A 24,515-nucleotide genomic window follows, 5' to 3' on the forward strand; every position below is an offset into this window, starting at 1 on the left:
TGGTCGGCTATTTGAGCCAGTAAAGGGGGCTTTACTATTCTTGGGTAGCGGAATGACTTTAGCTTCCCTCCAGGCCTGAGGGCACACACTTTCTAGTAGGCTTAAATTGAAGATGTGGAAAATAGGAGTGGCATTATCGTCCGCTATTATCGTCAGTAGTTTTCCATCCAGATTGTCAGACCCCGGTGGCTTGTCAATGTTGATAGACAGCAATACCTATTTCACCTTTTCCACACTGACTTTACGGAATTCAAAAGTACAATTATTGTCTTTCATAATTTGGTCAGATACTGTATACTTGAATGTGTAGTGTCAGTGTTTGTTGCTGGCATGTCATCCCTAAGTTTGCTTATCTTGCCAATGAAAAAGTCATTAAAGTAGTTGGCAATATCAGTGGGGTTTGTGATGGTTGATCTCATTCAATGAATGGAGCCGAGTTTGCCCTTTTTCCCAAAATGTCATTTAATGTGCTCCAAAGCTTTTTACTATCATTCTTTATATCATTTGTTTTTGTTTCATTGTGTAATTTATTTTTATTTTTATTTAGTTTCTTAATTTGCAGTATTTGTGCCAATCAGTTAGGCTGCCAGACTTTTGCCTCATCCATCTCAACCATACAAATGTTCAATTCCTCATCAATCCAAGGGGATTTAACTGTTTTTACAGTCATTTTTTTAATGGGTGCGTGCTTAATAATAACTGGAATAAGCAATTTCATAAATGTGTCAAGTGCAGCATCTGGTTGCTCCTCATTACACACCACAGACCAACAGCATCTGGTTGCTCCTCATTACACACCACAGACCAACAGCATCTGGTTGCTCCTCATTACACACCACAGACCAGCAAATATTCTTTACATCATCAACATATGAATCACTACAAAACGTATTGTATGACCTCTTATACACTATATTAGGCCCAGCCTCTGGAACGTTGGTTTTCCTAGATATAACTACTATATTGCGATCACTACGTCCTACAGATTTGGATACTGCTTTAAAGCAAATTTCTGCAGCATTAGTAAAGATGTGATCGTTACATGTTAATGATTTTATTATTGTGCTGTTTGTAAATACCCTGGTAGGTTTGACTGACAACCTAAACCAGGTTGCAGGCACTGGTTACAGTTTCTTGAGTGGGCAGCTTGATGAGAGCCAGTCAATATTTAAATCACCCAGAAAATATACTTCTCTGTTCATGATATCACATACATTATCAAGCATTTCACACATATTATCCAGATACTGTAGGCTACAACGCTACAGCACCATGTGAAGTAATACCAGGATTTATCATTTAGTCTGCCCAGCTTCAGTCGTGGTTAAAAAGTTAGTGCTTCCTGTGCCAACATAAATTCTCTGTCACTTACCTTTGTGAAACATTTAGACTCAGATATTGAGACTGCGTACCATTTACACACTAAGAGAGGCTGCCCGCCTTCGCCTGAAACATGTTTGTGAATGGGTCATGAATTAGTATTTCAATTGAACCTTCATAGTGCTTCCCATTTAATTGAATCCAAACATTTAGCAGGATCATTACATTAGGTTAGACTAGAGCACCGTAGAATCCACCCAGGCCAACAGATCCTCCACTTTATAAGGAGGGTGAAGGTGACACCCAGTCTCCTCTGATGTTCTCATGTTATCACTGCCTTTTACTGCCAGGAGAGATGGGAGAGGAGAATGGTGTGCATGACTAGCCCAGCCCGACACGGCCCAGATGCTCTCGGTTTCAGAATGACTGAGTCATTGTGGTTTCCGCTTTTATAGCTAGTGATGGTGTGTCTGGTCTGAGGAGGATGTGAAGAAACACTGCCAGTGAACGGTTTGTGGTGGGCATGTCGCGTGTGATCCCTACCCTCCCTCACAGGAAGCACAGTGATAGGCATAGAGAGAACCCATCAGACCTCATTCTGGTCTGTCACAATCAGCATTAGCACAAACACATATGCAGTTTGTTCTGAGGATGTGTGAAGTGGCACTGACATGTATCTATGTATATAACTCTGTTGCCTTTTCTGAACAGGCATGTTTTCTGTTACATTAATGTTCATTTATGAGGAAAGTTTTGCAGGCTATAGGCAGGATATGTAGGCTCATGTCTCCTCTGTACCTGTAAGAGAGTGGTGATTATTCTCTGTCTCCAGCCATGAGATTATATCGGTCTGGAAACTGTTAGCTGTAGAACATAAAGTCTGTGATCTGTGCCCTGATTGCACCTACTGTACTGGCAGCTGCTGCTGACACTGTCTCCCTCTCCCTCTCTCTCTTTCTCTCTCTCTCTCTCTCTCGCTCTCTCTCTCTCTCTCTGTCTGTCCCTTTGTCTCTCTCTCTCTCTGTCTGTCTCTCTCCGTCTCCGTCTCTGTCTCTGTCTCTCTCTCCGTCTCTCTCTCTCTCTCTCTCTCTCTCTCTCTCTCAATTCAATTCAAGGGCTTTATTGGCATGGGAAACATGTGTTAACATTGCCAAAGCAAGTGAGGTAGATAATATACAAAAGTGAAATAAACAATAAAAATGAACAGTAAACATTACACATACAGAAGTTTCAAAACTATAAAGACATTACAAATGTCATATTATATATATACAGTGTTTTAACAATGTCTCTCTCTCTCTCTCTCTCGCTCGCTCTCTCTCTGTCTGTCTCTTTCTCTCTCTCTCTCTCTCGCTCTCTCTGTCTCTCTCTCTCTTTATTTACTAATTTCTGTCATTTGAAAGCTAAACACCAGATGTCCCTGTTTCCTGTGTAATTTCAGATGTTGTCTTATCAAACTTACCTTGCTGAAGTTCAAGTGCTGAATCGGTTCAAGCCCTCTAACCCTATATCATTATTCTATGCTTGTCAGAACTACAAAGTTCTGTTGCTCTCAGTTAAAGGGAGCAACAGAGGGAGTGGGCTTCAACAGTGGTCCCTGGTGATCTGACTTCACAGCCTTTTCTGTCTAGATAGACAGCAATTTCTTAAACTCCATGATATATTCTGATCAACTGGCTTGTTTTTGTGTCAGGAAACTAAATACCCCAAAATCAGATAATATACAGTTGAAGTCGGAAGTTTACATACAGCTTAGCCAAATACATTTAAACTCATTTTTTCACAATTCCTGACATTTAATCCTAGTAAAAATTCCCTGTCTTAGGGCAGTTAGGATCACCACTTTATTTTAAGAATGTGAAATGTGAGAATAATAGTAGAGAGAATTATTTACTTCAGCTTTTATTTCTTTCATCACATTCCCAGTGGGTCAGAAGTTTACATACACTCAATTAGTATTTGGTAGCATTGCCTTTAAATGGTTTAACTTGGGTCAAACGTTTCGGGTAGCCTTCCACAAGCTTCCCAGAATAAGTTGGGTGAATTGTGGCCCATTCCTCCTGTCAGAGCTGGTGTAATTGAGTCAGGTTTGTAGGCCTCCTTGCTCGCACACGCTTTTTCAGTTCTGCCCAAACATTTTCTATAGGATTGATGTCAGGGCTTTGTGAGAGGACGCACTGCACCCTCCCAGCGCCCCGGAGACACAGCACGCAGAGCCGGCGCAGGATACCCTGGACCAAAACTGTGTACCGGCGACCAGACCCGCTGAGCAGGCACCATACGCCCTGGCTCGATGCCCGCGCTCGCATGACACTCTCGGGGGCTGTCCTATAGCGCACCGGGCTATGGACACGTACTGATGACACCGTGCGCTTAACCGCATAACACGGTGCCTGACCAGTAACGCGCTGCTTATAATAAGCACGAGGAGTGAGCGCAGGTCTGCTACCTGGCTTAGCTCCACCCCTCGTGTGCCACCCCCCAAAAAAAATTGGGGGCTGTCTCTCGTACCTGTCGCACTGCCTCCTCATATCGCCGCCGCTCAGCTTTCGCTGCCTCCAGCTCTGCTTTGGGGCGGCGATATTCGCCAGCCTGTGCCCAGGGTCCCTCTCCGTTCAGTATCTCCTCCCATGTCCAGGAGTCCTGTGATACCGGCCGCTGTTGTTGCTGCTGTTGTTGCTGCTGCTGCTGTCGTCGCTGTCTTTTACCACGCCGCTTGGTCCTTGGTTGGTGGGTGATTCTGTCACGGTCGTCCTCCTCTTCATCTGATGAGGAGAGGCGAGAAGGATCGGAGGACCAAAATGCGGCGTGATATGTGTTCATCATGAATTTTAATAAAGAAAAACCCGAACACTATACAAAAACAGTAAACAAAATAACAACCGTGAAGCTAATGGGAGCTGCGCTGAAACAAGCCATCAACATAGACAATCACCCACAAACAAACAGTGCAACCCAGGCTACCTAAGTATGATTCTCAATCAGAGACAACTAATGACACCTGCCTCTGATTGAGAACCATACTAGGACGAAACATAGAAATGCCCCAAAACATAGAAAAACAAACATAGACTGCCCACCCAACTCACGCCCTGACCATACTAAATAAATACAAAACAAAGGAAATAAAGGTCAGAACGTGACAGAAATTGTGATACAGTGAATTGTAAGTGAAATTATTTATTATTTCTAGACGACCAATTCTCATAGCTTTTAGCCGTACCATTATCCTACTCCTCCTCTGTTCCTCTGGTGATGTAGAGGTGAATCCAGGCCCTGCAGTGCCTAGCTCCACTCCTATTACCCAAGCGCTCTCTTTTGATGACTTCTGTATCCGTAATAGCCTTGGTTTCATGCATGTTAACATTAGAAGCCTCCTCCCTAAGTTTGTTTTATTCACTGCTTTAGCACACTCTGCCAACCCGGATGTTCTAGCCGTGTATGAATCCTGTCTTAGGAAGACCACCAAAAATTCTGAAATCTCTACCCCTAACTACAACATTTTCAGACAAGATAGAACTGCCAAAGGGGGCGGTGTTGCAATCTACTGCAAAGATAGCCTGCATAGTTCTGTCCTACTATCCAGGTCTGTACCCAAACAATTTGAACTTCTACTTTTAAAAATCCACCTCTCTAAAAACAAGTCTCTCACCGTTACAGCCTGCTATAGACCACCCTCTGCCCCCAGCTGTGCTCTGGACACCATATGTGAACTGATTGCCCCCCATCTATCTTCAGAGCTCTTGCTGCTAGGCGACCTAAACTGGAACATGCTTAACACCCCAGCCATCCCACAATCTAAGCTTGATGCCCTCAATCTCACACAAATTATCAATAAACCTACCAGGTACCACCCCAAAGCCGTAAACACGGGCACCCTCATAGATATCATCCTAACCAACTTCCCCTCTAAATACACCTCTGCTGTTTTCAACCAATATCTCAGCGATCACTGCCTCATTGCCTGCATCCGTAATGGGTCAGAGGTCAAACGACCTCCACTCATCACTGTCAAACGCTCCCTGAAACACTTCAGCGAGCAGGCCTTTCTAATCGACCTGGCCGGGGTATCCTGGAAGGATATTGATCTCATCCCGTCAGTAGAGGATGCCTGGTTATAAAAAAAAATGCCTTCCTCACCATCTTAAATAGGCGTGCCCCATTCAAGAAATTTAGAACCAGGAACAGATATATCCCTTGCTTCTCTCCAGACCTGACTGCCCTTACCCAACACAAAAACATCCTGTGGCGTTCTGCATTAGCATCGAACAGCCCCCCTGATTTGCAACTTTTCGACTTTGTCAATCACCACATCCTCAACGGCAGACACGATAGCCTTGGTTTCTCAAATGATTGCCTCGCCTGGTTCACCAACTACTTCTCTGATAGAGTTCAATGTTTCAAATTGGAGGAACTGTTGTCCGGGCCTCTAGCAGTCTCTATGGGGTTGCCACAGGGTTCAATTCTTGGACCGACTCTCTTCTCTGTATACATCAATGATGTCGCTCTTGCTGCTGGTGAGTCTCTGATCCACCGCTACGCAGACGACACCATTCTGTATACTTCTGGCCCTTCTTTGGACACTGTGTTACCAACCCTCCACACAAGCTTCAATGCCATACAACTCTCCTTCCGTGGCCTCCAATTGCTCTTAAATACAAGTAAAACTAAATGCATGCTCTTCAACCGATCGCTGCCTGCACCTGCCCGTCCGTCCAACATCACTACTCTGGACGGTTCTGACTTAGAAAATGTGGACAACTACAAATACCTAGGTGTCTGGTTAGACTGTAAACTCTCCTTCCAGACTCACATCAAACATCTCCAATCCAAAGTTAAATCTAGAATTGGCTTCCTATTTCGCAACAAAGCATCCTTCACTCATGCTGCCAAACATACCCTTGTAAAACTGACCATCCTACCGATCCTCAACTTTTGCGATGTCATTTACAAAATAGCCTCCAATACCCTACTCAATAAATTGGATGCAGTCTATCACAATGCCATCCGTTTTGTCACCAATGCCCAATATACTACCCACCACTGCGACCTGTACGCTCTCTCTGGCCCTCGCTTCATACTCATCGCCAAACCCACTGGCTCCAGGCCATCTACAAGACCCTGCTAGGTAAAGTCCCCCCTTATCTCAGCTCGCTGGTCACCATAGCAGCACCCACCTGTAGCACGCTCTCCAGCAGGTATATCTCTTTGGTCACCCCCAAAACCAATTCTTCCTTTGGCCGCCTCTTCTTCCAGTTTTCTGCTGCCAATGACTGGAACGAACTACAAAAATCTCTGAAACTGGAAACACTTATCTCTCTCACTAGCTTTAAGCACCAGCTGTCAGAGCAGCTCACAGATTACTGCACCTGTACATAGCCCATCTATAATTTAGCCCAAACAACTACCTCTCCCCCTACTGTATTTACTTATTTTGCTCCTTTGCACCCCATTATTTCTCTACTTTGCACATTCTTCCACTGCAAATCTACCAATCCAGTGTTTTACTTGCTATATTGTATTTACTTCGCCACCATGGCCTTTTTTTGCCTTTACCTCCCTTGTCTCACCTCATTTGCTCACATTGTATATAGACTTGTTTTTCTACTGTATTATTGACTGTATGTTTGTTTTACTCCATGTGTAACTCTGTGTTGTTGTATGTGTCGAACTGCTTTGCTTTATCTTGGCCAGGTCGCATTTGTAAATGAGAACTTGTTCTCAACTTGCCTACCTGGTTAACTAAAGGTGAAATAAAATATAAAAAATACAGAAATATTGCTAATACCATTCTTTTGCCCCATGCTGTTGTATTGTAGCATGTTGTTAATACTATTCTGTTGCCCCATGCTGGGGTATTGTAGCATGTTGTTAATACTGTTATGTTACCCCATGCTGTTGTATTGTAGCATGTTGTTAATACTATTCTGTTTCCCCATGCTGGGGTATTGTAGCATGTTGTTAATACTGTTATGTTACCCCATGCTGTTGTATTGTAGCATGTTGTTAATACTATTCTGTTGCCCCATGCTGGGGTATTGTAGCATGTTGTTAATACTATTCAGTTGCCCCATGCTGGGGTATTGTAGCATGTTGTTAATCCTATTCTGTTACCCCATGCTGGGGTATTGTAGCATGTTGTTAATACTGTTATGTTACCCCATGCTGGGGTATTGTAGCATGTTGTTAATACTATTCTGTTACTCCATGCTGGGGTATTGTAGCATGTTGTTAATACTAATCTGTTACCCCATGCTGGGGTATTGTAGCATGTTGTTAATACTATTCTGTTACCCCATGCTGGGGTATTGTGGCATGTTGTTAATACTAATCTGTTACCCCATGCTGGGGTATTGTGGCATGTTGTTAATACTATTCTGTTACCCCATGCTGGGGTATTGTAGCATGTTGTTAATACTAATCTGTTACCCCATGCTGGGGTATTGTAGCATGTTGTTAATACTAATCTGTTACCCCATGCTGGGGTATTGTAGCATGTTGTTAATACTAATCTGTTACCCCATGCTGGGGTATTGTAGCATGTTGTTAATACTAATCTGTTATCCCATGCTGGGGTATTGTAGCATGTTGTTAATACTATTATGTTTCCCCATGCTGGGGTATTGTAGCATGTTGTTAATACTGTTATGTTTCCCCATGCTGGGGTATTGTAGCATGTTGTTAATACTGTTATGTTTCCCCATGCTGGGGTATTGTAGCATGTTGTTAATACTGTTATGTTACCCCATGCTGGGGTATTGTAGCATGTTGTTAATACTATTCTGTTACCCCATGCTGGGGTATTGTAGCATGTTGTTAATACTAATCTGTTACCCCATGCTGGGGTATTGTAGCATGTTGTTAATACTATTCTGTTACCCCATGCTGGGGTATTGTAGCATGTTGTTAATACTAATCTGTTACCCCATGCTGGGGTATTGTAGCATTTTGTTAATACTATTCTGTTGCCCCATGCATACACACAAGCACGAACAAGCACACACATACAGTACACAATCACACACACACACACACACACCCTCCCACTACACACACACACACCCTCCTGCACACACACACACACACACACACACACACACACACACACACACACACACACACACACACACACACACACACACACACACACACCCTCCCTCCCTGCTTAAATGGGGGATAATGCAGCAAAGGCAGCCTGTGACATCACTGCCTCCCTGATTGGTTGAGCAGTGCTCCAGGCTGATCCCTCCTGCTCCTGTCTTGGATGGATGCTGCTGCTCGAGGGAGGCGGGGCTACTGGGAGGCAGGGTTACTGGGCGGCAGGGAGGCGGGACTACTACGAGGCAGGGAGGCTGGCAGTGTAGAGGAGGCTGGGCTGTGCACACATCACATGCATTATACATGACTTCCACACAACACAAGCGTGGTTCCTGTCCTCTGGATCATGGGAGAATAACAGGAAGAGGAGGGAAGGATGGGATGATGGGAAATATCGTAAATATCTGTCTCTGTTAGAGGGGTTTCCACTGCTTGCTCTGGTCTGTGTGTGTGTGTTTGTTTGTGTGTGTGTGTGAGTGTGTGTGTGTGTGTGTGTGTGTGTGTGTGTGTGTGGTCAGGGTGTGTGTGGTCGGGGTGCGTGTGTGTGTGCGTGTGTGTGTGTGTGTGTGTGTGTGTGTGTGTGTGTGTGTGTGTGTGTGTGTGTGTGTGTGTGTGTGTGTCGGGAGTAGGAAGGGATTGAGGCTGCGTTCCTGCAGCTAACCCCCAGCAGCTCAGCTCTGTGTTGTCACCGGGAAACAAGCGACCATCCAGGCTGAGGCAGCCCAGATCTGTTCTGCTTCCTGTCTGAAATAAAAGGGAAAGGACCAGCTGTGGTTCCCCCTCTTTCCTCGATTTCTTTTTCCACTGTGGATGGACTGTCATCCTCTGCTCAGACAGACAGACAGATAGACAGACAGAGGCTCACAACAAGCTCACTATGTGAAGGGCATAAGGAGGGAGGTGGCGAACATGTGACTGGAGAATGGCTCACTATAAGGATGTAACTGTCAAAAAGAGCTCTTCTCTTAACTTGGTGACGGGATTCTTTCAGTATCTCCGTGGTAAGTAGGCCGGCAGAAGCGTTTTATATAGATCATCGCTGTATCCCATTCTCTCAGGATTTAGATAGAAAACAACAAGGAAACCTGCCTTCGATTGTGGCTTATATGTAGGTGAACTAGATGCATGAGCCAGATGTTGCATGATAGTGTGTTGTTAGTCTGGCCCTGTTCTCCTGCAGCAAGTGACCAGGCAGTATATTTCAAATGCGAATTTAAAAAAAATGGCCACTGTGTGTGTCCAGTGTTGTTCAACCTACCGGCAGACATGTCACTGTCACATGTCAATGTCACCCTTCTTTTCTATGACAGCGACAGAAGTTGAATCCACAAAATCAGATGTTTTGTTTTGTGTGAAAGCAGAAATGCATTATGCATGAGACACAGAGTCTGTCTGCAGTTATTATCCCCCCTCCATAAAGGGCTTGGTTGGGGGTGACCTGAAAGGCCACGCATGTCATTATTGGTGGATTGGGCACTGAGCAGTGAGTCTGCAAGAATATAAATGTATTCTCCTTATGACCTCATAGTGTTAAGATGCAAGCAAGCTCCTGTCAATATCTATTGGGCGTGATTAGATTCTATGTATATACCGTTTTTAACTGTAAGAGAAATGACAGTATTATTGTGAAGTTTAAGTGCATCTTTGGCCATTTTTTCACATGTCCCTTTCTTGATCTGTTAGGTCTTGAACTACAATGAGTGTACAAAACATTAAGAACACCTTCCTAATATTGAGTTGCACCCCCTTTTGCCCCCAGAACAGCCTCAAGTCATTAGGCATGGACTCTACAAGGTATTGAAAGTGTTCCATAGAGATGCTGGCCCATGTTGACTCCAATGCTTCCCACAGTTGTGTCAAGTTGGCTTGATGTCCTGTGAGTGGTGGACCATTCTTGATACACACGGGAAACTGTTGAGCGTGAAAAACCCAGCAGCGTTGCAGTTCTTGAACCTGTCTCCTCCCCTTCATCTACACCGATTGAAGTGGATTTAACCGGTGACATCAATCAGGAATCATAGCTTTCACCTGGATTCACCTAGTTAGTCTATATCATGGAAAGAGCAGGTGTTCCTAATGTTTTGTCCACTCAGAGTCTAGTTGTGTTGAAGAATTCTCCACTGCATATTTTCCTCTCGTCTGCAATTGTAATGGACACTACTCACTACTCGATTAAATATTCACACTGTTTGTGAATGCACTTACTTTAACAGGCTACATGAAGCACTGGGAACAGAGAATATACTGTAGCATGAAACCGGGGCGGCAGCAGTGGGTGTAAGGTGACTAACCGGTGTCTATGTGACATCATGACAATGTTCCGTGACATCGTGACAATGTTCTGTGACATCATGACAATGTTCTGTGAGATCGTGACAATGTTCTGTGACATCGTGACAATGTTCTGTGAGATCGTGACAATGTTCTGTGACATCGTGACAATGTTATGTGACATCGTGACAATGTTATGTGACATCGTGACAATGTTCTATGAGATCGTGACAATGTTCTGTGACATCGTGACAATGTTCTGTGACATCATGACAATGTTCTGTTCCACTTTTATTACAGATGAGCAAGAAGCAGTACAGAAGAGGACTTTTACTAAATGGATCAATTCCCACTTGACAAAGGTAAGAGGATATTACTTTTATTTTTCTCCTTGTGCTTCTCTCACAACACTTTATAAGACATGTGTATCCTATGATGGGCTATTATGACACCCACAGCTTCCATTTCGGTATAAGAGCTGAGATTATGAGATAATGTTATTACAACGGTATAATCACTGAGATACAACAATTTTATCACTATGGTAATAATTATATCCTGAATATTAACCTGATCATGATGTAATGTCTGTAACTGCCAGTCTTATTGCCTCTCTATGGACAGTGGCATTTCATTTCATGTGTGAACTGAGATTGGATCGTTGTCATCCAATCATAATGATTCTGAGAGGCTCCGTTACATTGAATCGGTTTTAATCACTTATAATGTCAGAGGTTTTAGGTTCTTTATGTTCATATGGAAACTACAGTTTGATTGACGTCATGATAGGTTCGTAACATTTGGAGATATATTTTTCATTATCTGTTTGAATTGTGTGACGGTAGTTACTGAGGTGTTTGTGGAATTCAGTATCAGTCCTGTAGAGTTATTTTAATTGTGAATACTGTTACTGAAGATGAGTATATTGGGTTGTCACAACAACATTGGAACCAGTGGGTTGTCACAACACCATGTTGGGTTGTCACAACAACATCGGAACCAGAGGAGAGTCAGACAGAGAAAGTAAATATGACTCAGTGCAGAGATCCCTGTGTTGCTCAGTTTCTGAGCAGGCCACAGTGGGCCTGCAGTATGTCTTACTGAGTCAATGTGATCCGAACAGTCAAGATGAGGAGAAAGGAATAGTGTGTGTGTGTGTGTGTGTGTGTGTGTGTGTCCATGGCTTGGTTTGGCAGGCAGGGAGAGTGCAGCAGCACAGTGCAGATGGAGAGTGTGAGATGGGAGGAGCTTGTCTCTGAAGGAAGCAGTCAGTCTGCTCCTAAAGCCCAGGTGGCAGTTCAGCTCCTTAACACTATAAACACTCTCATAATGACCTATAACCATTGTTACAAACACATATCATGGCCATTCATCATAAACAAATATTGGTTTACCTAGAGTCATCTGTTCTTTCAACCAATCGATTGGTCAACATTTTTAAGTGTGTATTTTTCCCTATATAGACACACACTATGTGTTTTAATCAAATCAACTACATGTAGGCTACTGAGTTTGTCTGATGCTTTAAGCACACTGTGATTAAATAATTAAGACACATACATGACTCAAGAGGGATCCAGAGATCAAGATAGCCCAGTTGAAAATTAAACTGTTCTGGACCCTCTTTCTCCTGCTGCTACTGGCCTTTGCAGATTCTGCAGTTACACTCTAAATAGGCTACACCAGGGGTCGGCAACCTTTTCCATTTGGAGTGCCAGTTTATATTACCATTTCTACTGATCTGCGTGCCAGTTATGGTTTTTATATGCACATTTTCGTGGAAGAGTTTAATTTAATTTGTAATAAAGTCTTAGTATCTCAAAATTATTATCATGTGGTTAATCAAAATTCTCAAAGTAACTTCTATTGCCATTGCCAACTATGTAAAAATATGCCTACATAAATAAAGCCAACAAATAAAAATATAATATAAATCACATTGGCTACGCATGGACTGTCGGCAAGGAACTTTAAACATTGTATCAACTATTAACTTGGGTCTGGCCTGAAGCTCTTGCCAGCCTATTTCATGACTTTTACACCAGATCAGAGCATGACATTTCCCCCCCCCCCCTTTCACACTGAGTAGTTACTGAAAGAGACCTGGACAGATTTTTCAAACAGGCTACGTTGAGGAACTATTGTCATTCTCAATGGATGTAAAAACAGACTTTGTTTACTTGCTGTTTGAGGTGAAGAAAACATTACTTTGAGAAGTTCCACAAGGGGTTGTGAGTTAAGATGATCAGAAATACTATCAGATCCCCAAATGGGCACATTTATAGGTCTACATTTGCACACAGGCTAGGTAGCCTAGGCCTACTTCTATGTGCAATCAGGTGCGCGTCCTCACTCAACATTGACAGGAGCACTGCAAACAAACAACAATGAATAAATTGACATCTCCTAAATGGAATGAAATAAACCAAAACGTTTTCCTCAAATCAAATCAAACTTTATTTGTCACATGCGCCGAATAAGTGTAGACCTTACTGTGAAATGCTTACTTACAAGCCCTTAACCAACAGTGCAGTTCAAGAAGTGTAGCCTAGGTTGTGGCTCTGCAAACAACGTGTCCACTCCAACAATGGGAGTGGTAAAAGACTGTAATAATAATATATTGAATGCATTAACAGAAATTACCATAACTAAACACAAACATTGTAGATTAGAAATTATGAGTATTAACGGTAAATTTACTACTGGTGCTACTGGTGTGCCATCCCATCTGTGGTCTCCACAATGGATTAGTCCGCTGAGACAGGTGTGAATCAGACAGGTGACTCATGTACCATAAAATATACTGCTCGACATCTTGGTCTACCGACAGCCTATTGAACAAACGATCGACCAGTCGACTAAATGGGGTCAGACCTAATCATCGTCATAATGACTGTGTTCATAATGCGTTACAGATTATGGGCTTAATAGAGAGTGTTAGTGCGTACCATGTTTTCTTACTGGATTTTAAGCAGCCAGGTTTTGCTCGCTCAGAAGCTTTAGGTGACACAGCACATTGGGCTGCTGCTTGGTCAGGGCGCACAGATAAAGCAACACATTGGGCTACTGCTTGGTCAGGGCGCACAGATAAAGCAACACATTGGGCTACTGCTTGGTCAGGGCGCACAGATAAAGCAACACATTGGGCTGCTGCTTGGTCAGGGCGCACAGATAAAGCAACACATTGGGCTGCTGCTTGGTCAGGGCGCACAGATAAAGCAACACATTGGGCTGCTGCTTGGTCAGGGCGCACAGATAAAGAAACACATTGGGCTGCTGCTTGGTCATGGCGCAGAGATAAAGCAACACATTGGGCTGCTGCTTGGTCAGGGCGCACAGATAAAGCAACACATTGGGCTGCTGCTTGGTCATGGCGCAGAGATAAAGCAACACATTGGGCTGCTGCTTGGTCAGGGCGCACAGATAAAGCAACACATTGGGCTACTGCTTGGTCAGGGCGCACATATAAAGCAACACATTGGGCTGCTGCTTGGTCATGGCGCACAGATAAAGCAACACATTGGGCTGCTGCTTGGTCAGGGCGCACAGATAAAGCAACACATTGGGCTGCTGCTTGGTCAGGGCGCACATATAAAGCAACACATTGGGCTGCTGCTTGGTCAGGGCGCAGAGATAAAGCAACACATTGGGCTGCTGCTTGGTCAGGGCGCACAGATAAAGCAACACATTGGGCTGCTGCTTGGTCAGGGCGCACATATAAAGCAACACATTGGGCTGCTGCTTGGTCAGGGCGCAGAGATAAAGCAACACATTGGGCTGCTGCTTGGTCAGGGCGCACAGATAAAGCAACACATTGGGCTGCTGCTTGTTCAGGGCGCACAGATAAAGCAACATATTGGGCTGCTGCTTGGTCAGGGCGCACAGATAAAGCAACACATTGGGCTGCTGCTTGGTCAGGGCGCACAGATAAAGCAACACATTGGGCTACTGCTTGGTCAGGGCGCACAGATAAAGCAACACATTGGGCTGCTGCTTGGTCATGGCGCAGAGATAAAGCAACACATTGGGCTGCTGCTTGGTCAGGGCGCACAGATAAAGCAACACATTGGGCTGCTGCTTGGTCAGGGCGCACATATAACGCAACACATTGGGCTGCTGCTTGGTCAGGGCGCAGAGATAAAGCAACACATTGGGCTGCTGCTTGGTCAGGGCGCAGAGATAAAGCAACACATTGGGCTGCTGCTTGGTCAGGGCGCACAGATAAAGCAACACATTGGGCTGCTGCTTGGTCAGGGCTCAGAGATAAAGCAACACATTGGGCTGCTGCTTGGTCAGGGCGCACAGATAAAGCAACACATTGGGCTGCTGCTTGTTCAGGGCGCACAGATAAAGCAACATATTGGGCTGCTGCTTGGTCAGGGCGCACAGATAAAGCAACACATTGGGCTGCTGCTTGGTCAGGGCGCACAGATAAAGCAACACATTGGGCTGCTGCTTGGTCAGGGCACAGAGATAAAGCAACACATTGGGCTGCTGCTTGGTCAGGGCGCACAGATAAAGCAACACATTGGGCTGCTGCTTGTTCAGGGCGCAGAGATAAAGCAACATATTGGGCTGCTTCAAGTGCCATATTATGTATATATACAGTGTTGTAATGATGCAAATATTTAAAGTACAAAAGGGAAAATAAATACACATAAATATAGGTTGCATTTACAATGGTGTTTGTTCTTCACTGGTTGATTTTTTCTTGTGGCAACAGGCCACAAATCTTGCTGCTGTGATGGCACACTGTGGTTTTTCACCCAGTAGATATGGGAGTTTATCAAAATTGGATTTGTTTTTTAATTCTTTGTGGGTCTGTGTATTCTGAGGAAATATATGTTTCTAATATGGTCATACATTTGGCAGGAGGTTAGGAAGTGCATCTCAGTTTCCACCTCATTTTGTGAGCAGAGCCTGGTCTGCCTACGGTGGCCTTTCTCAATAGTAAGGGTATGCTCACTGAGTCTGTACATACTAGTCAGAGATTTCCTTTGTTTTGGGTCAGTCACAGTGGTCAGGTATTCTGCCACTGTGTACTCTCTGTTTAGGGCCAAATAGCATTCTAGTTTGCTCTGTTTTTTGTCAATTCTTTCCTTTTATCTTTTCGTTTTCTCATGATTTGATTGGGTCTAATTGTGTTGCTGTCCTGGGGCTCTGTGGGGTCTGTTCGTGTTTGTGAACAGAGCCCCAGGACCATCTTGCTTAGGGGACTCTTCTCCAGGTTCATTTCTCTGTAGGTGAAGGTTTTGTGAATCGCTTCCTTTTAGGTGATTGTAGAATTTAACGGCTCTTTTCTGGATTTTGATAATTAGCGGTATCGGCGTAATTCTGATCTGCATGCATTATTTGGTGTTTTCCCACTTAAACTGAGATATTTTTGTCCCATTTTGTGAATTCTTGGCTGGTGAGTGGACCCCAGGCCTCACAACCATAAAGGGCAATAGGTTCAAATCCAATCAAATTGTATTGGTCACATACACATGGTTAGCAGATGTTAATGCGAGTGTAGCGAAATGCTTGTGCTTCTAGTTCCGGCCGTGCAGTAATATCTAACAAGTAATCGTTCTATAACTGATTTAAGTATTTTTTGCCAGATCTTAATTGGTATGTCAAATTTTATGTTCCTTTTGATGGCATAGAAGGCCCTTCTTGCCTTGTCTCACAGATCGTTCACAGCTTTGTGGAAGTTACCCGTGGCGCTGATGTTTAGGCCAAGATACAGTGCTCTAGGGCAACGGTGTCTAGATGGAATTTGTATTCGTGGTCCTGGCATCTGGACCTTTTTTGGAACACCATTATATGCCCTCCTAGGTTGGGGTCAGAAGCACCAGATCATTAACAAACAGTAGACATTTGACTTAAAATTCTAGTGGGGTGAGGCCAGGGGCTGCAGACTGTTCTAGTGCCCTCGCCAATTCGTTGATATATATGTTGAAGAGAGTAGGGCTTAAGCTGCATCTCTGTCTCACCCCCCGGCCCTGTGGAAAGAAATGTGTGTGTTTTTTGCTAATTTTAACCGCACACGTGTTGTTTGTGTACATGGATTTTTTTTTTTAAACCTTTATTTAACTAGGCAAGTCAGTTAAGAACAAATTCTTATTTTCAATGACTGCCTAGGAACAGTGGGTTAACTGCCTGTTCAGGGGCAGAACAACAGATTTGTACCTTGTCAGCTCGGGGATTTGAACTTGCAACCTTACGGTTACTAGTCCAACGTTCTAACCACTAGGTTAGAAGCAGCTGTCTAATGCTAGGGCAAAAACCAAAATGTGCACCCAGGGGGCCCCGGGACAGTGTTTGGAAAACCCTGCTCTACTGGAACCTACTGCTACTGTATGAGGGATTCAAATCTAAATTCTTATCAGATCATCTGTCAATCAGTTTATCAAATCTCATCTAAACTTTTCTCGTCCGATAAGCAAAGCCATTCTGAATGGATTATAATAGATCCTGTGGTGGGTGCCTGAAAGATCCCATTTTCAATATTGATTCTGAATGTAACAAAATTCCCATAACATTAGCGAGGATGAATTTATGATGGAAAGTGCTGTCTCTTTCAGTTTGAACTTTCACTCTGCAGTCACGCTTTTCCCATAGTGTCCATTTCCTCTCACATTACCAAGCACTCTTCCACTGATTTACTGTTTTATGACCGTGTGTGTGTGTTTGTGTGTGCGTGATAAGTGTGTGCGTGTGTGCGTGTGCATGTGTGTGTTATAACAGTGAGGAGCGGGCTTGACATGTGACTTTGTTTGTCACTTAAACCAAGGATGGGCTTGATGGTTTACCTTGTGACTCATTAGTAGAATGCCATTCTGGAAATGTGTGATTCATGCTACCAGTCAAATAGTTTAATTTAATTTCTATATTTTAGTGGTTCATGTTGTGGTTAGGATACTGGTAGTCACGGAGGAATACTAGCATCTACAAGTCTTTCATTGGATTCTGTCTCTGAAGCAAACAAAATAGCACAAAAAAACAGTGGAGACCTTAATTTTCACGTGTGTGTGTGTTTGTGTGTGTGTGTGTGTGTGTGTGTGTGTGTGTGTGTGCCTGCCTGCCTGTTGTGCCCCACACAGTCACAGCCAATTGCATACTGTCATCCTGTCATCCTGTCATCCTGTCATCCTGTCATGCTGCCATCCTGTCATCCTGTCATGCTGTCATCCTGTCATGCTGTCATCCTGTCATGCTGTCATCCTGTCATCCTGTCATCCTGTCATCCTGTCATGCTATGTGTCGAGTTGGGAAATGAAACAGCTCAGCCCTCCAATAAAATTCCTACAAAGCGCCGAGCTTAATTAATTAAACCTTTGATTCCCAGTCAAATTTCTTTGATTATTCTGTGTTTCATAAAGTAGATTCCTCTGTCATCAGTCAGTCAGAATTCCCTCAGCTCTGATAATACATTAGTTAGTATGCTAATGTGGACCCATGCTCTAATTTAGCACTGAATCACACCGCCTCAGAAACGGGAACCAAGCCACCTCAGAGGCTCTGAGGCACATGCACCATCTTTACAGCTGCGGGGGAGCTCTTTCTGTTCTCTGCATAGCTCTGTCTGTAGCCAGCCAGCAAGCTGTTCAGTCTGGACCCCAGTCTGTAGCCAGCCAGCAAGCTGTTCGGTCTGGACCCCAGCCTGTAGCTAGCCAGCAAGCTGTTCGGTCTGGACCCCAGCCTGTAGCTAGCCAGCAAGCTGTTCGGTCTGGACACCAGCCTGTAGCTAGCCAGCAAGCTGTTCGGTCTGGACCTCAGCCTGTAGCTAGCCAGCAAGCTGTTCGGTCTGGACCCCAGCCTGTAGCTAGCCAGCAAGTTGTTCGGTCTGGACCCCAGCCTGTAGCTAGCCAGCAAGCTGTTCAGTCTGGACCTCAGCCTGTAGCTAGCCAGCAAGCTGTTCGGTCTGGACACCAGCATGTAGCTAGCCAGCAAGCTGTTCGGTCTGGACACCAGCCTGTAGCTAGCCAGCAAGCTGTTCGGTCTGGACACCAGCCTATAGCTAGCCAGCAAGCTGTTCGGTCTGGACCTCAGCCTGTTGCTAGCCAGAAAGCTGTTTGGTCTGGACCCCAGCCTGTTGCTAGCCAGCAAGCTGTTCAGTCTGGACCCCAGCCTGTAGCTAGCCAGCAAGCTGTTCGGTCTGGACCCCAGCCTTTAGCTAGCCAGCAAGCTGTTCGGTCTGGACCTCAGCCTGTAGCTAGCCAGCAAGCTGTTCGGTCTGGACCCCAGCCTGTAGCTAGCCAGCAAGCTGTTAGGTCTGGACCTCAGCCTGTAGCTAGCCAGCAAGCTGTTCGGTCTGGACCCCAGCCTGTAGCTAGCCAGCAAGCTGTTCGGTCTGGACCCCAGCCTGTAGCTAGCCAGCAAGCTGTTAGGTCTGGACCTCAGCCTGTAGCTAGCCAGCAAGCTGTTCGGTCTGGACCCCAGCCTGTAGCTAGCCAGCAAGCTGTTCGGTCTGGACCCCAGCCTGTAGCTAGCCAGCAAGCTGTTAGGTCTGGACCTCAGCCTGTAGCTAGCTAGCTCTCTGCTCTCTTTTCTCCTCAACACAAGGACTGGGGGAGAATGAATGTCTTGTGTTTCTAGGATTTACATATTGAGAGATTATAGGCGATTATAATGAGATAATGAGCCTTTATTAATCTACAGTGGGTCTATAATTGGTAACGGTATACCATTTGCTATGTTCAAACAATGTTCAATGTCTAAGTCTTTTATTCATTTATCTGTTGAATTAAGATGTTGTCTCTTCTCTTTCCTAGCGTAAACCACCTCTAGAGGTCACCGACCTTTTCGAGGACATCAAGGATGGGGTGAAACTGTTAGCTCTATTGGAGGTGCTGTCTGGACAGAGACTGGTAAGCCCTGCTCTTAATAAAAACAGCTTGGCCACTGGATACTTCTGTTCGTGCTACAGAGTTCAGTTACATTTAATTACCACACTATAGTGTAAAGGGAGGATTATACAAATGTTCTGTATGAATAAAGGAACTACGAATTCACAGCCAGTAATCACACTGTAGTTGTGTGTTATACAGGCCTATTCGTCAGTCAGTGCTACTCTCGTACATTGCTGGTTGTTGTATACAGTACGTATTTGTTGCTGTTTTTAATGTGAGTGCTCTGGTTGGTAAGATTTGCATTGTATTTACAGTATTACTTATGGGAAATACATTTGACCTTCACTTGAACCCTCCCCCCTCTTCCCCCAGCCGTGTGAGCAGGGCCGCCAGTTGAAGAGGATCCACTGGGTATCCAACATCGGCACCGCCCTCCGGTTCCTAGAAGGCAGGAAGGTAAGCACACCCTCATAGTGACAACTAAGTCGTTTTCTGAAGTATTTTGTCATAGCTTGAGTTTAAAGTATAAACCAAAGTGCTTCTTAGCAATGTCACTAATAGCTTTAGGACAAGGCTTGTGAAAAGTAGATGAACTTCTATTTAATGCTACAGTAACAGTTTGAAAATGAACTGTCATTTGATAGTGTTTAGGAACAAAAATACAGTGCTGTGAAAAAGTATTTGCCCCCTTTCTAATTTTCTATATTGTTGCATATTTTTGATACTGAATGTTATCAGATCTTCAACCAAAACCTAATATTAGATGAAGGGAACCAGAGTTTATATTTATTAGGATCCCCATTAGCCGACACCAATGGCGACAGCTAGTCTTAGCATTTGCCCCGTTACACTCAATAAGTGGTTGTGCCACCTTTAGCTGTAATGACTGCAACCAAATGCTTCCTGTAGTTGTTGATCAGTCTCTCACATCGCTGTGGAGGAATTTTGGCCCACTCTTCCATGTAGAACAGCTTTAACTCAGCGGGATTTGTGGGTTTTCAAGCATGAACTACTCCTTTCAAATCCTGCCACAACATCTCAATTGGGATTAGGTCTGGACTTTGACTAGGCTATTGCAAATCCTCAAATGTGTTACTTTTAAGCCATTTTCATGTAGACTTGATTGTGTGTTTTGGATCATTGTCTTGCTGCATGACCCAGATGCTCTTCAGCTTCAGCTCACAGACAGATGGCCTCCTGTAGAATTCTCTGATACAGAGCAGAATTCATGGTTCCTTCTATTAACCTTTCTAGCGACCCACCTCAACAACATCGAAATTGCAGAGCGCGGAATTCAAACTACAGAAATATAAATATTTAACATTCATGAAAATACTTGTGTAATAAATACATCAAAATAAAGCTTTACTTCTTGTTAATCCAGCCGCTGTGTCAGATTTCAAAAAGGCTTTCTGGTGAAAGCACACCATGCGATTATCTGAGGACAGCGCCCCGCATACAAAACCATGAAAAACATTTTCCAACCAGGCAGGTGCGACACAAAAGTCAGAAATAGCGATATAATAAATGCCTTCCTTACCTTTGAAGATCTTCTTCTGTTGGCACTCCAATAGGTCCCAGTTACATCACAAATGGTCCTTTTGTTCGATAAAGTCCTTCTTTATATCCATAAAAACTCAGTTTAGCTGGTGGGCATCAGTCAATATGTTATGCACGTGAGTGAGGACCCAAAAGCGGTTTAACAAAAACAGAGTCCTTTAATGTCAAAACACAGGGAAAACATAGATCCTCTTCAGATGTAAATAATGGCAAAATAGACAACCCGCAGAGAGGGCGACAAATGAATCATAAAGTCCTTCTGATATTTACCCCTTCTTAGCAGCAGAGGAGAATAGCTGGGTTAGAATCCCCTTCTTAGCAGCAGAGGAGAATAGCTGGGTTAGCGGCGACAGACTGCTGGTCTCTCTGGGTAGGCGCGGGTCGTAGAGGACAGAGGTACCTGATCACACGTAGCATCAGAAGAACAGGCAGATTCCGACAGGACAGGACAAGGGTGAAGCAAACAAGACGATAGTTTGGTTCTGGCATGAGAAACTCAAACGAGAATCTGACAAAGACAGAAGCAGGAACAGAGAGAGAAATAGAGACCTAATCAGAGGGAAAAAAGGAACAGGTGGGAAAAGGGTGAACGAGGTAGTTAGAGAAGATGAGGAACAGCTGGGGGAAGGAGAGGAAGAGAAGGTAACCTAATACGACCAGCAGAGGGAGACGGAGTGAAGAGAAAGAACAGGAACAAGACATAATATGACAATACATGACACAATAATCCACTGGTTTTCCTCCTTCAAAATGCATACAAAATGAATCCCAAACTTTACCAATAAACTTATCCAAACAAGTCAAACAATATTTATAAGGCCTCCCGGGTGGCGCAGTGGTTAAGGGCGCTGTACTGCAGCGCCAGCTGTGCCATCAGAGTCCTGGGTTCGCGCCCAGGCTCTGTCGTAACCGGCCGCGACCGGGAGGTCCGTGGGGCGACGCACAATTGGCCTAGCATCGCCCGGGTTAGGGAGGGCTTGGTCGGTAGGGATGTCCTTGTCTCATCACGCACCAGCGACTCCTGTGGTGGGCTGGGCGCAGTGTACGCTAGCCAAGGTGGCCAGGTGCACGGTGTTTCCTCCGGCGCATATTTATAATCAAACATTAGGTACCCTAATATGTAAATAAACTATCAAATTTAAGACGGAGAATAGTATGTTCATTACCGAAGATAAATAACAAAGAACAAGCTTTCCTCCACGCGCATGGAAACACTACAGCGAAAACGGGAGCCACTCAAAAACTACAACTTCTAGCTTATTTTTCAAAAACCAGCCTGAAACTCTTTATAAAGACTGTTGACATCTAGTGGAAGCCCTAGGAACTGCAATCTGGGAGGTTTTCGCCTTATAATAAAAGTGACAGCCATTGAAAACAGTGGTAGGCTGAATTTTTTGGGGGGGGATGGTTTGTCCTTGGGGTTTCGTCATCCATATCAGTTCTGTTATACTCACAGACATTATTTTAACAGTTTTAGAAACGTTAGAGTGTTTTCCATCCAAATCAACCAATTATATGCATATCCTAGCTTCTGGGCTTGAGTAACAGGCAGTTTACTTTGGGCACACTTTTCATGTGGACGTCAAAATACTGCCCCCTAGCCCATTGAGGTTTTAAGACAAGTTGTCCAGGTCCTGTGGCTGGAAAACATCCCCGAACCATCACACTACCACCACCATACTTGACCGTTGATATGAGGTTCTTACTGTGGAATGCAGTATTGGTTTTCGCCAGGCATAATGGGACCCATGTCATCCAAAAAGTTATACTTTTGACTCATCTGTCCATAGAACATTCTTCCAAGAGTCTTGATGATGGCATTGCCCCTATGTAGCTTGTTTCTGGTCACAGGTTCAGAATGGTTAAAAAATCACAACACGTACTTAAAATTAACCTTACAAATAGCAGTGTTGGGTGATTTGGAAAGCCATAGTCAGTCAAATAATAATATAATAATACTTGTAGGAAAGGTTTTCATCTTTAGCTCACAATCTGTGGATAATATACGATTAGAAAGGTGCAAAAATGTTGTAAAACATCACAACACAGTTTAAATATATGGCACGTTGAAACCAAACGAGGGATGTCTATGGTGATAGGTGGGATGGGCTGAGAGTGGCTGATAGGTGGGATTAAAGAGCTTATGATTGGTGATGTATTATTGTTACGTGTCTGCTTTATATAGAAGTACCATGTATGTAAATGTGTATGCATTTTGTATGTGTAAAATGTATTTGTAAAATGCATATGTAGCAGAAAAGCTGAAAGAAAACAACAAATATATTTGTCCTCCGAAGAGGGGAGGTTAATAAAAAAATAATAAAATATCTTGAATATCATCCAGGTGCTTCCAGGTGCTTTTTGGCAAACTTGAGTCACCTTTTTGGATGAGATGGGTCCCATTATATCTGGTGAAAAAAACTAACTCAGGTTCCCTTCATATAATATGAGGTTTAGGTTGAAGATCTGATAACAATACGTATCAAAAATATGCAAAAATAGAGAAAATCAGAAAGGGGCCGTCTACTTTTTCACGGCACTGCTGATAAATGAAGGCTCTGCATGAAGAGATGTATCTATGCAAGGCCCTATGGATGGAACATCCTGTCTCAGTTTGTATTTCTCTGAGGCATATCTCTTATCGTAACCCTCTCTCACCATGCCTGACCTCTGACCTCAGTCTGTGTACCGAGGATCCCCGGTCAGTGGCTGCCTGTAAAACACACATATACTGTATGCATTCCTCTTGTTTGATGCACGGTGTGTATTCCTAGATATTCTTTGGTCGAGCCTTTTTTTTCCTCATAGTGCATCTTGATTACTGTAATGCCACCAACCAGGTGCTTTAAGTCTTTCATGCATTTTGTATGTGTTTTGACTCAAACTTTGGTGTCAAATCTTTCTTTCCTTCTTCTTCTTCCAACCTTTATGAAATAGTAGTAAAAAAAAGGGGAAACTAGTTCAATGCCGATCCAAAGTTTGTTGTGATTATTCATTACATTGGCTTTATTGTTAGTGTCCTGTTAAATTGAGCATGCAGCCAGAAAGTGTCAGTGTTTTTAAGCTTTGTTTCCATTGAACATGGCATACAAATAAAGGCATTTTAACTCATTATATGAAGAGTGCATTGGTCCTCTTTCCTTTTTGATGAGAACGGTACATCTTTCATTTTCCTCAGTTGAGCTTAGCTGTTTCTGCCTCACACGCTTCCGCTCTATAAATGCCTAATATCAGAATGTTATTTGGGTTGTTAATTGGATTTCGTCTGACGTTCTTGATTTCTTGTTTCTAGTTTTTTATTATGTAAAATGTGTGTACTTGTTTGGCATTTTACTGCACTTTTAGGTATTTGGTATTTGGTATTTTATTAGGGTCCCCATTTGCTGTTGCAAAAGCAGCAGGAGCTAGTAACACAAGCATTTTGCTCCACCC

At 43.9% G+C, this 24,515-nt stretch overlaps 1 protein-coding gene across 2 annotated transcripts in view; it reads left to right on the plus strand.

Moving 5' to 3' along the window:
- LOC110504238 (nesprin-1) overlaps nucleotides 1-24,515 on the plus strand; it is a 180,891-nt gene that overhangs the window by 16,821 nt on the left and 139,555 nt on the right. The window contains exons 1-4 of one of the 2 annotated variants that reach the window (XM_090221295.1): nucleotides 8,683-9,419; nucleotides 10,990-11,051; nucleotides 19,446-19,541; nucleotides 19,896-19,979. In XM_090221295.1, the coding sequence (XP_090077421.1) occupies nucleotides 9,341-9,419; nucleotides 10,990-11,051; nucleotides 19,446-19,541; nucleotides 19,896-19,979 (321 nt within the window). In that variant the 5' untranslated portion in view covers nucleotides 8,683-9,340. Of the gene's footprint in view, nucleotides 1-8,682; nucleotides 9,420-10,989; nucleotides 11,052-19,445; nucleotides 19,542-19,895; nucleotides 19,980-24,515 lie in introns of those variants that run through there. The other variant, XM_090221294.1, reaches the window with a different exon arrangement.

This window comes from Oncorhynchus mykiss, chromosome 25 (genome assembly GCF_057628025.1).
Source record: "Oncorhynchus mykiss isolate SJ-2025 chromosome 25, ASM5762802v1, whole genome shotgun sequence".
NCBI classification, from domain to species: domain Eukaryota; kingdom Metazoa; phylum Chordata; class Actinopteri; order Salmoniformes; family Salmonidae; genus Oncorhynchus; species Oncorhynchus mykiss.